Source organism: Portunus trituberculatus, chromosome 31, assembly GCF_017591435.1.
Source record: "Portunus trituberculatus isolate SZX2019 chromosome 31, ASM1759143v1, whole genome shotgun sequence".
Lineage (NCBI taxonomy): Eukaryota > Metazoa > Arthropoda > Malacostraca > Decapoda > Portunidae > Portunus > Portunus trituberculatus.
The window spans coordinates 3,386,622-3,401,621 of NC_059285.1; the positions used below are offsets into that span (position 1 = coordinate 3,386,622).

At 46.2% G+C, this 15,000-nt stretch overlaps 2 protein-coding genes across 2 annotated transcripts in view; one reads left to right on the plus strand and one right to left on the minus strand.

Moving 5' to 3' along the window:
• LOC123511685 (ras-GEF domain-containing family member 1B-like) overlaps window positions 1-15,000 on the minus strand; it is a 409,983-nt gene that overhangs the window by 390,331 nt on the left and 4,652 nt on the right. The gene's annotated exons all lie outside the window — the stretch shown is intronic.
• Window positions 3,917-7,832, plus strand: LOC123511600. The gene is made up of 3 exons (XM_045267626.1): window positions 3,917-4,337; window positions 4,999-5,099; window positions 7,818-7,832. Exons 1-3 carry the CDS (start codon window positions 3,917-3,919, stop codon window positions 7,830-7,832), a joined length of 537 nt encoding a protein of 178 aa, XP_045123561.1.

A 15,000-nucleotide genomic window follows, 5' to 3' on the forward strand; every position in this document is an offset into this window, starting at 1 on the left:
TACCACTACTACAACAACAACAACCACAACTACTACTACTACTACTGCTGCTGCTGCTGCTGCTACTGCTGCTGCTACTACTGCTACTACTACTACTACTACTACTACTACTACTACTACTACTACTACTACTACTACTACTACTACTACTACTACAACTACAACTACAACAGCAACAACAACAACAACTACTACTACTACAATAACTACTACTACCACTACCACCACTACCAAACAAGGGCTACAGGTGGAGGGGCGAAAGAGAGACGGCTGGGTGCGGGAAGGGAGGAGGGAGGAGGGGCATTGCTAGCCCCCCACTCTCTCACTCAGGCGACTCATTACCGCAGCCCACTGAATGGCGAGGCGTGCTGAAGGGACGCCGCGCCCTTCATAGGATCTCAGGTGGCGCGGGCATTGAGGACGCGGCGGAGGGAGGGAGTGAGAAGGCGATAGGAGGCCTGGGAGTAGAGTCGTGAAAGAGGCGGTAGGGGTGGCAGGGGAGAGGTGTGGCAGGGGTCCTCTATGTTCCCTGCAGGTTCGCCTCATTACCTTTCACGGAGCAGGATCTTCACCCCAGAGTTTGCTTTTTATTCCCTTCCTTTGTACTTTCGTGTTTAACCAGCCCTCGCCCTCCCACCTGCCCGCCTGCCTGCCTGCGAGGGGCGTCGGTCTCCTCAGCACCTTCCCCTCGACGTCTCCGCTGCTCCACCTGTCTCGCCCCTCTAAAGGATTGGTAGTTTAGCGTCCCTCTTATGTCATTACAGTTTTTTCCTCCATTCTTTTCTCTCCATCGTTTTCCTGTGCGTGAAATTTCTCCTTCTGCAGGATCTGAGTGCGGGAGTGACGGGTGGGTGGGGCGTGAAGTGGTGTGGTGTGGTGTGGGTGGTGCAGCAGGGCGGGGTGTTGGTGGTGCGGTGTGCTTCTTTCTTCCTATGCTTGTACGCTAATGACGCCTGGTGGAGGAGGGCGCCGCAGTGAGTGGCGGAGTAATTGTTTCTCGCTGGTGTGGAGGGGAGTTTGCCCAGCTGAGCCTCGAGGCGCTGGCTGCTGGCACGCGCTGGCCCTTGGTTGTCATCCCCTATTACGACTGGTGGTGACTGGTGGTGAAGGGGTTGTGACTAGTGGTTATGACTCGCGGGTTATGAGTCGTTGTTATGACTGACTGGTGGCTGTGGGTGGTGGTTACGACTCGTGGTTATGACCGCCTTGTAAAAACTTCTGCCTTCCCTTCCCTCACGCCTCCTGCTGCCATGCTCTACCTCTGACCGCGTCTCGTGCTCCACCTGGGCCACGTGGCTGCTGCTGCCCGGCGCCATTGTGTCAGGCCGGCCCTCGTGACCGTCAACAGGTGACATGATAGAGGAGGTTAGCAAGATGACTTCCATCACGCCACCGGCCCACACATGCCCTGACCCGCCCCACACCACCGCCGCGCGATTTACTGCCTGGCTGATGCCTTTATTGTCTTTCGGGCGGGGCGAAGACTGACTGGTGGTGCTGATGGTGCTGACAGGGATCTATGCGGCGCGACAGGGCACGACCTCTGCATTGACTGTTGCTTCACGCGGCGGCCATGGACTGTTTGTGTTGGACGAGTCTTGTGTCTTATCGATTACTTTCCCTTCTGGGCCCCGTCAGGCACTTCCAGGCGAGGGGCAGATGGGGGAAGTGTGCCTACTGCTGGGGCGCGGCGGAGACCCTGGGGAATAGTCTGGCATGGCTGGGAGAGGAGGAGGAAAAGGGGAGAGGTAGAAGGGATGAACCACAGAGCTGGATCCTCACATGAATTCTGAATTAAGCCCCCTACACCCACTTCCCTTTCCATCCCCCCGCCCCGCCCCCGCCGCCGCCGCTCCTTTCCTTCCTTCCGTCGGCGAGAAATACTCAGGCGAGGCTCAGGGTTCAATGGTTCCCCGCGATTGGTCGAACCAGTGAGGCGAGCGACCAATGGGAGGGGAGGAGGTGCCAGGTGACGAGGAGAGGGAAGCGAGACGAGACGGGACGAGTTGAAGAGAAAAGGAAGTAGGGAAGGAAAGAACAGAAGAAAAGGAAGAGAGGAAAGAGGGGAGGCAAAAAAAGAAGGACGTAGAAAGAAGGAAAAGACAAGGAACAGAGGGAAGAAATGACAAGAAAAGAGGAACGATAACTAAGAAGGAGAAAGAGAGAGAAAGAAGGAGAAAGGGTTAAGAAGACGTGACTAACAAGGAAGGAGAGAAAATAAGAACAGGTACAAAGAATGAAGGAAGGACGAACAAGTGGAGAAGAAAGGAAAGAAGGAAGAAGGGAGCAATGAACAATTATTGACACATGTTCTTCCACTCTTTCATCTTTCATTTTTATTGCTTCCTCATTACCCCTCTTCCCTCTCCTCTCTCTCTCTCTCTCTCTCTCTCTCTCTCTCTCTCTCTCTCTCTCTCTCTCTCTCTCTCTCTCTCTCTCTCTCTCAGCTTCCTCATGATTCACATCTCTCTATCTCTCTTTCTCTCTCGTTTTCCCTTTTCTCTTCCTCTCTTTCTCTTCCTCCTTCACTCCGCGCCACGCCTCCATCACGACCACGCCTCCTCTCGCTCTCTCTCTCTCTCTCTCACACACACACACACACACACACACACACACACACACACGGAACACAGCACGCATGAACGGAGGCAAATAGAGCGCCACTGAAAAGCCCATCACAGGAGGCGCCGCTCCTTCGATCGCCCAACGCCGGACAAAATTTGCTTGAACATGTCCTGCCCCTGTGTGTGTGTGTGTGTGTGTGTGTGTGTGTGTGTGTGTGTGTGTGTGTGTGTGTGCGTGCGTGTGTGTGTAGTGACGTCAGCACCACCACTACCACCACAACCACCACGAGTGTCTCTCTCTCTCTCTCTCTCTCTCTCTGATAGGAATAAAAAACGCTCCTTCCTTGCTACACGGTTTCCTGCTGGGACTTGATAGTGTGTGTGTGTGTGTGTGTGTGTGTGTGTGTGTGTGTGTGTGTGTGTGTGTGTGTGTGTGTGTGTGTGTGTGTGTGTGTGTTGGAATGGCTGGCTTGCAATGTATTTCCCTCGCTGTGCACGCTTTCTATTCCACGTTGATTACTTTGCATTCAAGGAGCATGAGCATTTTGAAGCCTTCCCTACACCACACACACACACACACACACACACACACACACTCTCTCTCTCTCTCTCTCTCTCTCTCTCTAGGGATGGTAAGTTTGTTAAGCTCCCAGTAAAATCGTGATACATGGACAGTTGACACAAGGAGCTGCCACGTGTCCATCTTCAGACTTGTTGCCCCCTTCACTTGTACTATTTATACTATTATTATTCATTAACTACCACTACTTATACTATTGATCTTTATTACCATGACGCATTTCCATATTCATTCTACTTACTATTTGATAATTTTATACAGCTTCAGAAACTCATATGGGGGATTTAAAAGACTCTGGCCATTAATCTTCTGACCTCCATAGACCCTTCCTGATGTCAATAAAAACCGTCTAATCACACCCCAAAAAATCAAGGTAAAAAAAATGCGTCCCAGTACTGAAAGGGTTAAGTTTACGAAGTCTTGTCACGGAAATGTTAATAAATAAATCGCTATGATCGACACTCACGATAAACACAGATAGGGATGCCGCGTGAAGACCTACTGACTTGTTGATCCCTTCCTTCATATCATCCTCATCGCTCCTAAATTCACCAGATCTTGTCACGGAAATAAATCAAGTGAAAAAGATAAGAAAAAAATAGAAATTCATGTTTTAATTAATACTTAAGCTGGAGTGAAAAGATAAGCTGGAGTGAAAAGATAAGAAAAAAATCTGATGCTTTAATTAACACTTAAGGAGGACTCGTGCCTATCTAATTGCCTGCTACTCAAACATCCGTGCCCTCTCTCCTCTCTTCTACTTCAACCTTTCATGGATGAGTGTCTCCCCGTGTCCTCGTGTCCCCGTGTCCCCGTATTCTCGTGTCCCCGTGTCCCCGTGCTCCTGTGTCCCTATGTCTCTGTGTTCCCGTGTTCCTGCGTCCTCGTGTCCTCGTGTCCCTGTGTCTCTTTGTCCTCGTGTTCATGTGTCTCTGTGTTCTCGTGTCCCCGTGTCCCTGTGTCCTCGTGTCCTCGTGTCCCTGTCTCTTTGTCCTCGTGTTCCTGTGTCTCTGTGTTCTCGTGTCCTCGTGTCCCTGTGTCTCTGTGTTCTCGTGTCCCCATGTCCCTGTGTCCCCGTGTCCCTGTGTCCTCGTGTCCTCGTGTCCCTGTGTCCTCGTGTCCTCGTGTTCTCGTGACCCTGTATCTCTGTGTTATCGTGTCCCCATGTCCCCCCACAGCACACTCAAGCGGAAGTAAAAAACAATCTCAAGTCTTGCATTAGGTCGGTAATTCTCTTCTTCCTCCTCCTCCTCCTCCTCCTCCTCCTCCTCCTCCTCCTCCCTCCTAGTCTTGCCTTCCAGCGCTGAGAATCTTATTTTGAAACACTTCTCCGCATCACCTCCACTACTCTTAAAAACACTCTTTATAGTTGAAGTTAAACGCACTGAGGGTATTTTTAAAGTTCTTGTGACGGATTAACAATATTTCTATATCACTAAGGGGAGAAACATTCTTGAGAACTCTGGAAAATCATCTCTGTGGCCTTAGAAAATAGACAAGTTGAGAGAGGAGAGCATTTTTTATGTCTTTATATAATAACACGCGGTTTCAAAGGTGTTTTTACGGTTCTGGTGACGCATTAACAAAATTCCCACAACACTCACAGGAGAAACACGCTTATCTCTGTAGCCTTAGAAAACAGACGTGTTGATAGCACAGATCATAAGTCTCTACATAGCTAGCCACGTTTTCAAGGGTATGTTTACGGTTCGAGTGACGGATTAACGAGATTTCCACAACACTCACAGAAGAAACACTATTGAAAACCCAGCTAATCATCTCTGTGGCCTTAGAAAATAGTAATGGTGAGAGTAAAGTATTTCTGAACACCACCTAAGTGTCTCCCTTGCCCAGAGTCCCTGTGTCCCTCCGCCTCCGTCACCAGGACACCTCCAGCGGGGCGCATCGCGGGGAATTCCGGCTCATGTGGCTGGGGCTTAATATGGGTAAATCAGGTGAGACGCGGGGAGAGAAAATACGAGGCGATTTATGATGTAAAAACACGTATTACAGAGGCGCCATAACGATGCTGGGACGCGGGGGGGTGAAGAAGGAGGTAGGGAGAAGAGGGCGAGAGGGGAAGGAAGGAAGGGAGAGAGAGAGAGAGAGAGAGAGAGAGAGAGAGAGGTAGTAGTAGTGGTGGTGGTGGTGGTGGGTGGGAATAATGAGGTCAATGAAGATATACTACACACTGACAAGACTGATTCAACCCTGAGAACACTTCCTATTAGAGGCGAGTCGTTCATATCCACACACACACACACACACACACAGATGGGAGATAATGTAACGACTACGGGAAAAGTAATGATAATGAGGAGGATAATGAGGGTGGTGGTGGTGGTAGTGGTCGTGGTAGTAGTTTTAATAGTAGTTGTAGTGGTGCTGGTGGTGGTGATGACAGTAGTAGTAGTAGTAGTAGTAGTAGTAGTAGTAGTAGTAGTAGTAGTAGTAGTAGTAGTAGTAGTAGACAAGACTAATAACAATAATAATAATAATAATAATAATAATAATAATAATAATAATAATAAACAAATAATAACAAAAAAACAACAACAACAACTCCTGCATAAAAATAAAAACAACAAAAACAACAACAACAGTCCCCTTTCCCCTCCTCCCCCCTTGGCCCGGTCTGCAGCACTCCAGCGGGCCAATCCATTAGCAATATAATGGCAAGCTTTACGACGGGACTTGGAAATAAAAATGACATTTATTACAAGGTCCATGAGGCGAGGCGGAGTGTGTTTCCTCCTCGGCAATAAGGGGCAAATAAAATACTACACAGATTAGAGCCAATAAAACTTAACATAAGATACACGACAACACAAGGGAACACAAACGAAGAACAAAAAACCAACAGTGAGATTAGAGAAACTAAACTTGCATTCCTCAACCCTTTCAGTACCATGACGTGTGTTCATATTCATTCTGCTTACTACTTGGTGATTTCATACAGCTTCAGAAACTTATGGTGGGGGATTAGAATAGCGAAGACTCTGCCCATTAATCCTCTGACCTCCATAGACCTTTACTAACGTGAGTAAAATTGTCTAATCACACTCGAAACTCGTAGTAAAACATGCGTCCCAGAACTGAAGGGGGTTAAAGGGGCGTAGGTTAAGAGGGGGCCTGATAGAAGTATAAGGGTATATATATAAGGGTATATATAAGAGTTATAACAAATGGAATAGGAGCAAAGTTCTTAAGATGAGTAGCCAGGACCGAACCAGAAATAATGCGTTTAAGCTTGACAAATTCAGGATTAGGAAAAGTAAAGTGTTGTGTTGTGAGTTACGTCATCTAAAGGAAAGAGAGACAGAGAGGAGTAAAACAGCGAGTAAAGAAGTAAAGTAAGGCAGAATAGAATGAAAGAACAACTAAAATTGCAATATAGAGTAAAGTAAAGTCGTGTTTTGTGATCAACCTCTTCAATACTGGGACATATTTTTACCTTGAGATTTGTGTGCGATAAGACCATTTTATTGACATTAGGAAGGCTCTATGGAGGTCAGATGATTAATGGCCATAGTCTTCACTATTTTAATTCCCCATATGAATTTCCGAAGCTGTATGAAATGACCAAATAGTAAGCAGAGTGAATATGGAAACACGTCATAGTGGTGAAGAGGTTAAGGCGAAAAAGTGAAAAAAAGTAAGTCAAGAAAAGCAGAGTAGAATAAAAGACTAAGGAAAAAGTAAGATGGAAGTAAAAAAAATTCTCATGTACCTAAAGTGAAGAGAGTGAAAAGTGAAAAAGTAAATAAAAGTAGAGTGACAGAACAAGTAAAAAGTAAAACAAATAAAAAAAAAGTAATAATCAACGTCTTATAACTGAATTTCCAAGTGAACCTAAAGTAAGAAGAGGAGAAGACAAAGGAAGGGCAAAGGCTGAAAAAAGTAAATGAAAAACAACAAAATAAAATGAGACAACAAGTTAAAAGTAAAATAAAGTAAATAAAAAGTAATAATCATCGTCTTATAACTGAATGTCTGAGTAAACCAAAAATAGGAGGAGGAGGAGAAGGCAAGGGAAGGGCAAAGCGGGGGAGGGGGGGCGGGCAGCTGCAGGAGGTCACTAGGGGAAACTTCACCAAGGGCACTATAAAATGTGGAATATAAAACAGGCCTTCTTGATATAAAATAGGCCTTCTTAGTTGCCAGTCCCCCTGCAGGTCCGAGAGTGCTAGCCAAAAAGAAAGGAAAAGAGGAGGAGAAGGCAAGGAAAGACAAGGAGTGGAGTGGCAGTTGCAGGAGGCCACCAGACCCCCTTAACGAACTTACACGTGGCAGTGAGTGAGAGGCACCTACACCAGAAAATACAGCCAACACACATCCAAACCATTTAAAACACCCAAAACCAACCCAAAACACACCCAAACAACTTAAAACACCCAAAACCAACCCAAAACACACCCAAACAACTTAAAACACCCAAAACACACCCAACACACACCCAAACCACTTAAAACACCCAAGACCAACCCAAAACACCCAACACACATCAAAACCACTTAAAACACCCAAAACACACTCAAAACACACCCAACACACACCCTAACCACTTAAAACATCTAAAACACACCCAAAACACACCCAAACCACTTAAAACACTGAAAACACACCCAAAACGCACTCAAAACACCACTTAACACCTTATATTACCAACACAGGTCCGAGAGTGTTAACCGAAAATAAGGAATAAGATGAGGAGAAGGCAAGGGAAGGCAAGGGGGGGGGCAGCTGCAGAAGGACACCAGACACCTCCCTCCACCGTCTCTCTCTCTCTCTCTCTCTCTCTCTCTCTCTCTCTCTCGTTGAAATTCCGTGATGAAAAGTACATGTTCCTTTTTTTGATGTGTTGTGATTTAGTTTGGTTTAGTTAAGATGAGAGAGAGAGAGAGAGAGAGAGAGAGAGAGAGAGAGAGAGAGAGAGAGAGAGAGAGAGAGAGAGAGAGAGAGAGAGAGAGAGAGAGACACCCGTATTCTGAAACGCTCCGCTCTCTGTCACCACGACTATTTTCAAAGGCCGCAGAGATGACACGTCGGATTTCTGAGGCTGTTTTTCCTGCAAATTGTATAGTAACCTTGTTCGTTTGTCATTAGAACCATAAAAACGCCCTTGAAAACTTGTGCCATTCAAACAGGAGCCTTCTGGAATAGTGGAGGTGCAGCGCTGAACTCTCTCTCAATATGGTCCAAAGAGAGATAAGGGAGAGGTGTTAGGGTTTGTGTCTGTGCTAGCGGGGAAGGTGTGGATGGGGTTAAGAGGGGGGGGTTGGGGTGGGTGCGTGGTTGGATGGAGGGTAGTGTGGAGGGGGGGTGAGGGTAGGTATAAGCTGAGTGTGCAAGTGCGTCTTATCCTAACGAGTATTGAAATGCGATACAATTTTTTTTTTTTTTTCCTATCCTTCCTTCCCTGCGGTACTTCGTGAGCGCTAGGACTCTTTTTTTTACTGAAGGACAATAGTGAGCTTATTTATTTCCTTCAACTTTTTCCCTGTTTATTTCCGTGTTTTTTTTTTCCCTGTTTTATTTTCCTGTTATCCCTTATTTTCCCTCTTTTTTCCTGTTTTTCCCTGTTCTTTTTATTGTCTCCTTTCTTTTTTTTTTTTTTTTGCACAGTTCAGCACCACTTTTGTTTTTATTTCAAGAGAATGAGAGTTAGAATTAGAGAGAGAGAGAGAGAGAGAGAGAGAGAGAGAGAGAGAGAGAGAGAGAGAGAGATAAGGGAATCCAAATTATACGGTCGTCTCTCTCTCTCTCTCTCTCTCTCTCTCTCTCTCTCTCTCTCTCTCTCTCTCTAAAATAGTGCTCCTGACTTTGCTCCAGTTCATCAGCGGTAGAGGCAGCGCGCTTCCGTGACAACCCGGAGCCGTATAACCTTGTGTTCCGGGGCAATAACTCAATCAACGTCCAATTTCCAACGCTCTCTCTCTCTCTCTCTCTCTCTCTCTCTCTCTCTCTCTCTCTCTCTCTCTCTCTCTCATTCTAACTCTCTCTCTGACTGCCTTTCACAATAAAACTACTACCATCATCACAACAACATTTACATCATCACCACCACCACCACTACCACCACCACCACCACCACCACACACCAGTCCGCCTTTCCCTGACTCTCCACAACACCAACAAAGGCGGTGGACTGCCAAACAATAACTCCACGTTGCTTACAATAAATAATTCTCTGTTGCTAAGTTGCGTGGGAGAGACAGCAGCGCGGGAGGGGATTGGAGGGTGACGGGAGGGAGTGGGTGGGGTGGAGAGCAGGTAGAGAGAAAGAGCAGGGTGTGGGGGTGGGTTGGGGTGGGTGGGTGGTTGGATGGAGGAAAGGGTAGGGGGGAAGAGGGTAGGTATAAGCTGAGTTTCCTTGTGTCTGTTCACTCTTACATAAAGGGGAAGGAAAGAGATTAGAGATATGAGAGAGAGAGAGAGAGAGAGAGAGAGAGAGAGAGAGAGAGAGAGAGAGAGAGAGAGAGAGAGAGGAGCCAATTGTTTCGCCCGTGGATTTTCACATTTCTTTACTGTCAAAATAGTTCGCCAGTTTCCTTTTCTTTTTTCTTTTTTCCAAGCATTCGTATTCCAAGTCAGACATTTCTCAGCAGTACACAGTTTGCCTCACCTGAAGCAAACAGCCTTAGGGGGAAGCATATTTTTTTAACCCCTTCGATACTGGGACACATTTTTACCTTGACATTTGCGTACGATTAGACCATTTTATTGACATTAGAAGGGGTCTATAGAGGTCAGAAGATAAATGGCCACAGTCTTCACTATTCTAATCCCCCACATAAATTTCTGAAGCTGTATAAAATCACCAAACAGTAAGCAGAACGAATATGGAAACGCGGCATGGTACTGAAGGGGTTAAACACTAAAAAATAGGCTTGTTTTATGAAGTTAACCACATGTAGGCCTAGCGTCTCCCTCCACATTCCCTATCATGTTCCTTGCTTTGGCTGAACCAGGAGGGAGGCGCGGCAAGGTGTGGCAGAGGCAATTACGGCACCTGGCCTTGCGGAGTGATAAAGTGGTGCACGCTGGCCACCGCAGGGCGTCACGCTGCCACCAGAGGCCTAACACCCACTGCCGCTGCGGGGGGAAAAGGGAATAGCCACTGTTGCCGCCACACACTCCTACACGCTGACCACCTGACGCCCACCACGCCCCAACGACACTCTCTGATTCCCTGACGTGTTTGTGTTGTAGGGTAAGGTGGTGGTGGTGGTGGTAGTGATGGCGGTGGTGGTGATGGTGGTGGAGGTGGTGGTGATGGAGATAATGAGGGTAGTAGTAGTAGTAGTAGTAGTAGTAGTAGTAGTAGTAGTAGTAGTAGTAGTAGTAGTAGTAGTAGTTGTTGTTGTTGTTGTTGTTGTAGAAATAGTAATGATAGTAATAATAGCAGTACAACAGCAGTAATAACAACAACAATAGTGATAATGTTAATAATGATAATGATAATAATAATAATAATAATAATAATAATAATAATAATAATAATAATAACAATAATGCAATAATGATAATAAAAACCTCCAGTAGAATCTAATTTGGCGGCAAAAACTCCGCCACCAAGAGAAAAATAATCTTATTTTGACCCAATTTCTGTGAAAAGACGAGAGGGCTTGGCAGGGAGGGAGAGAGGCAGAGAGGAAAGGTGACGGTAGAGTGGGAGGAAAAAATAAAAATACTTCTTTTATATCAAATACTCATAAAAATAAGTTTCGCTTTGCTTTTACTCCACACACACACACACACACACACACACACACACACACACACACACACACACACGAGAGGAAAAAAACTATAAATATTTACAACACACAACCATGAAACGTTAAATTATGGGAAAATTTCCACTGATAATTGCAATGATAGTGTGTGTGTGTGTGTGTGTGTGTGTGTGTGTGTGTGTGTGTGTGTGTGTGTGTGTGTGTGTGTGTATCTTTACCGCAAAAATATCAATCTTTATCGGAACAGGACTGGAAAAAATAAAATAACACAAAATGATAACAACAACAACAACAACAACAATAACAACAACAAACTAATAAAACCTCCATAACATAACCCTCTTTAAATAACCCAGCATTATTTTCCCACCACCACTACCACCACCACCACCACCACCACCACCACCACCACCACCGTCAGCCCCTTCGTCAGCAGTGGGCGAGCCGGATATAGGAGGCACGAACACAATTTTCACCCTCTACGTTACTCTCTCTTGCGAGGCGGAAACACTGTGTAACTTGTGAAGCGTTGCGTGAAGGCGTGTGTGTGTGTGTGTGTGTGTGTGTGTGTGTGTGTGTGTGTGTGTGTGTGTGTGTGTGTGTGTGTGTGTGTGTGTGTGTGTGTGTGAGTTTTGCTTTGATTCACTAACGACTATTAACATTACTTCTCTCTCTCTCTCTCTCTCTCTCTCTGTCACACATCCCTCACTCGATCATGTTTTTTATACGCTACGTTACGCTCCACCGAGAGAGAGAGAGAGAGAGAGAGAGAGAGAGAGAGAGAGAGAGAGAGAGAGAGAGAGAGAGAGAAACTGAATGTAACCTTTCCCCTATTCTCTTATCCCTCTCTCCGGTCACTCCTCCCCTTTCCCTCTAACCTCTCCCCTCTCCCCACTCTCTCTCCCCTCTTTTCCTCCCTCTCCCTCCCTCCCGCTGTAGAGGTGACGTCACAAGAGGCCCTTGAAAAACACCTTTGCACACCTGATTGTGTTTATATGTGACCTGCACGAGGGGACAGGTGTAAGAGGGGAAGGAAGGGGAGGGGAGAGGAGAGGAGTCTCAGTAAGAGGGGAAGGAATAGGGAAGGCTATGGATGAAAGGGGAAGGAAGAAAACGTTATAGAGATGGTAAGGAAGGAAGGAAGGAAGGAAGGAAGGAAGGAAGGAAGGAAGGAAATAGAGAGAGAAAGGGAGAGAGGAAGAGAAAGAGAAGAGTGAAGGAAGCAATGATGTGGAAAGAGAGAATGAGGAAGAGATAAAAGAGGAGGAGATGAAGAAGAAAGAAATTTGGGGAATAAAAAAGAGGAAGGGAAGAGGAAGAGAAGGAGAGATAAAAAGAGCAAGAAAGAAAACGAAGAATCCAAAGTAGAACCAGGAGAAGAAAAGGGAAGAACAAGAGGGAATAGGAAGAAGAAAGGAAGAATAGGAAGAAAATGATGAAAGAAGGAAGGAAAAAAGAGAAAGAAAAAGAAAGTGGAAAAGTTAACGAGAGAAAAAAAGTTGCAAGGAGGGAAAGAAAAGGAAGAAAATAATAAAGAAAGAAGAAGGAAACAAATAAAACACGAAGAGGCAAAGGAAGAAAGAAAAGAAGAAAGAAAAGAACAAGAAAAACAGGAAGAACAAGAAAAAACAAAATATGAAATGAGAAAGAGGGAGAAGAGGTGAAGATAGGAAGAAATGAGGGAAGGAAGAGAAGGAAAGAAGAGCGAAGGAGAGAGAGAGAGAGAGAGAGAGAGAGAGAGAGAGAGAGAGAGAGAGAGAGAGAGAGAGAGAGAGAGAGAGATGCAGTAGTACTATTGTTGTTGTTATTGTTATTTTATCTTTTATTCTATTTCACCTCCCCCCCTCTCTATTGTTTCCCTCTTCCTCCTCTTCCTCCTCCTCCTCCTCCTCCTCCTCCTCCTCGTCCTTCTCCTTTCCGTCCTCCTCTCTTCCCTCCATCGCTTCCTTCCTTTTCTTTACAACGGAGGAAAGGCGCCAACCGGTCTTGTCCCTTGTCTTTGTCTGTCTGTCTGTCTGTCTGTCTGTCTGTCTCTCTGTCTGTCTATCTCTATGTCTGTCTGTTCAATCTATCTATCAGTTTGTCTCTTCATCTTTGTATGTCTATCTATCCGTTTCGCCCTCTCCACTTCCCCCCCCCTCTCTCTCTCTCTCTCTCTCTCAGCATCATCAACCCTTCCCTTTCTCTCCTTTCCATCCCTTCCTTTGTTCCAAGCATCCCTCCCTCTCCCTCTCTCCCTTTCTACCCTTCCTCCAGGCAGAGAGAGAGAGAGAGAGAGAGAGAGAGAGAGAAGAGTGACTCACCTTGTTAAAGCGTGTGGCGAAGGGAGAGGTAGAGAGGGAGAGAGAGGGAGAGAGAGGGGAGAAGAGAGAGCAATGATGACAAACACACCTGCAGGGGAGAGAATTATCTGGGAGAGTTACCGGGGGGAGGGGAGTGTTTAGTTACTGGGGAAGGGAGTTAGAGGGGAGATAAATAATAAAGGGAAGTAGAGAGAGGGAGAGGGGAGGAGTTAACTGGGGGGGGGAGGCACTGGGAGGGGAAGTGGGGGAGTTACTGGGAAGAAGTGGTAGGGAGTTAGGGAGGAATGTTGCTTTACTGAGAACTGGGGGAGAGAGAGAGAGAGAGAGAGAGAGAGAGAGAGAGAGAGAGAGAGAGAGAGAGAGAGAGAGAGAGAGAGAGAACACTAAACCATATCAAACTAAGCTAAACAAACTGGGGAGAAAACTTAACTGGGGTGATGACAGCAAGAGCGAGGAGAGAGAGGAAATGGGAGAGGGGAGAGGGGAGAGGGGAGAGGGGAGAATAGTGTTAGAGGTGGGACACAACTCATGGGATGGGGAGATGAGGGGAGGTAACGTAACATCTTAGAGTGTGGGGAGACTAACATTGGAGAGAGGGGAGAGAGGGGTGGGATGCCGAGGGGAGCGAGAAACGGACAGGATGGGAAAGTTGGTGATGTGAGAGAGGGGAGAAGGAGGGGGATTGAGGGGAGTGGGGAGATGGGAGGGGGAGAGAGGGAAGAAGGGAGATATGTAAGCTTTGGAAGATTGTGTGTAAACTGATTTCTTTCTTTCTATTCTTCCTCTCTTTATCTTTCCTTTTCCTCCTACGTGTAAAATGAAGAGAAGACATGAAAATTTTCCTTTCTTGTTTTCCTTCCTTCCTTCCTTCCTTTCTTCCTTCCTACCTTTCTTCTTTCCTTTCTTCCTTCTTTTTTCCTTACTTTCTTCCTGTTTTTCCTTCCTTCTTTCCTTCCTTCCCATCCTTTCTCCCATCCTTGCATCCTTCCTTCCTTCCATCCATCTTTCCTTCCTTCCTTTCTTCCATCGTTCCTTCCTTCCTTCCTTCCTTCCTTCCTTTCTTTCTTTTTCCTTCCTTCCTTCCTTTCTTCCATCCTTCCATCCATCCATCTTTCCTTCCTTCCTTCCTTCCTCCCATCCTTCCTGACTTCCATCTTTCTTTCCTTCCTTCCTTCCTTCCTATCTTCCTTCCTTCATTTTCCCTTTTTTATGCTCGGATGATGAAAAATTATGCTAGTTACCAATAGTTTTTCCCTCCTTCTTTCCCTTTCCGCGCAGAGATAGAGGGAAAAATCATATTACTTATACTCCTAAATACTTCAAACTTCCTTCATTTCATTCTTTCTTCCTTAAAATGGGAAAAAAGACAATTTCCTTCCCTCGGAATTTCCAGATACATGAGACACAGCCTTAGTCTTCCTTCCCTCTTTCCTTCCTTCCTTCCTTCATTCATTCTCCCATCCTTTCCTTCTTCTTCTTTCTTTCCTTCTTTCCATCCTTTTTCTTTCTCCTCCATTCCTCATTTCCTTCCTTCCCTCCCTCCCTCCCTCTCCTTCCTTCCTTCCTTCCTTCCTTCCTTCCCTCCTCTCCTTCCTTCTCACTTACTTAAGAAAACACACACACACACACACACACACACACACACACACACAGACACATCAACATCCTTTCTCCCTTCCTCCTTCCTTCCTTCCTTCCTTCCTTCCTTCCCCGGTGCTTGGGGAAGGAAAGGAAGAGACACCCGCGCCATCTGGAGAGGCATTCCTTCCCCGCGGAGTTGTAAAGACGGGGTGAGGGAGGCACACTGCTAGGAA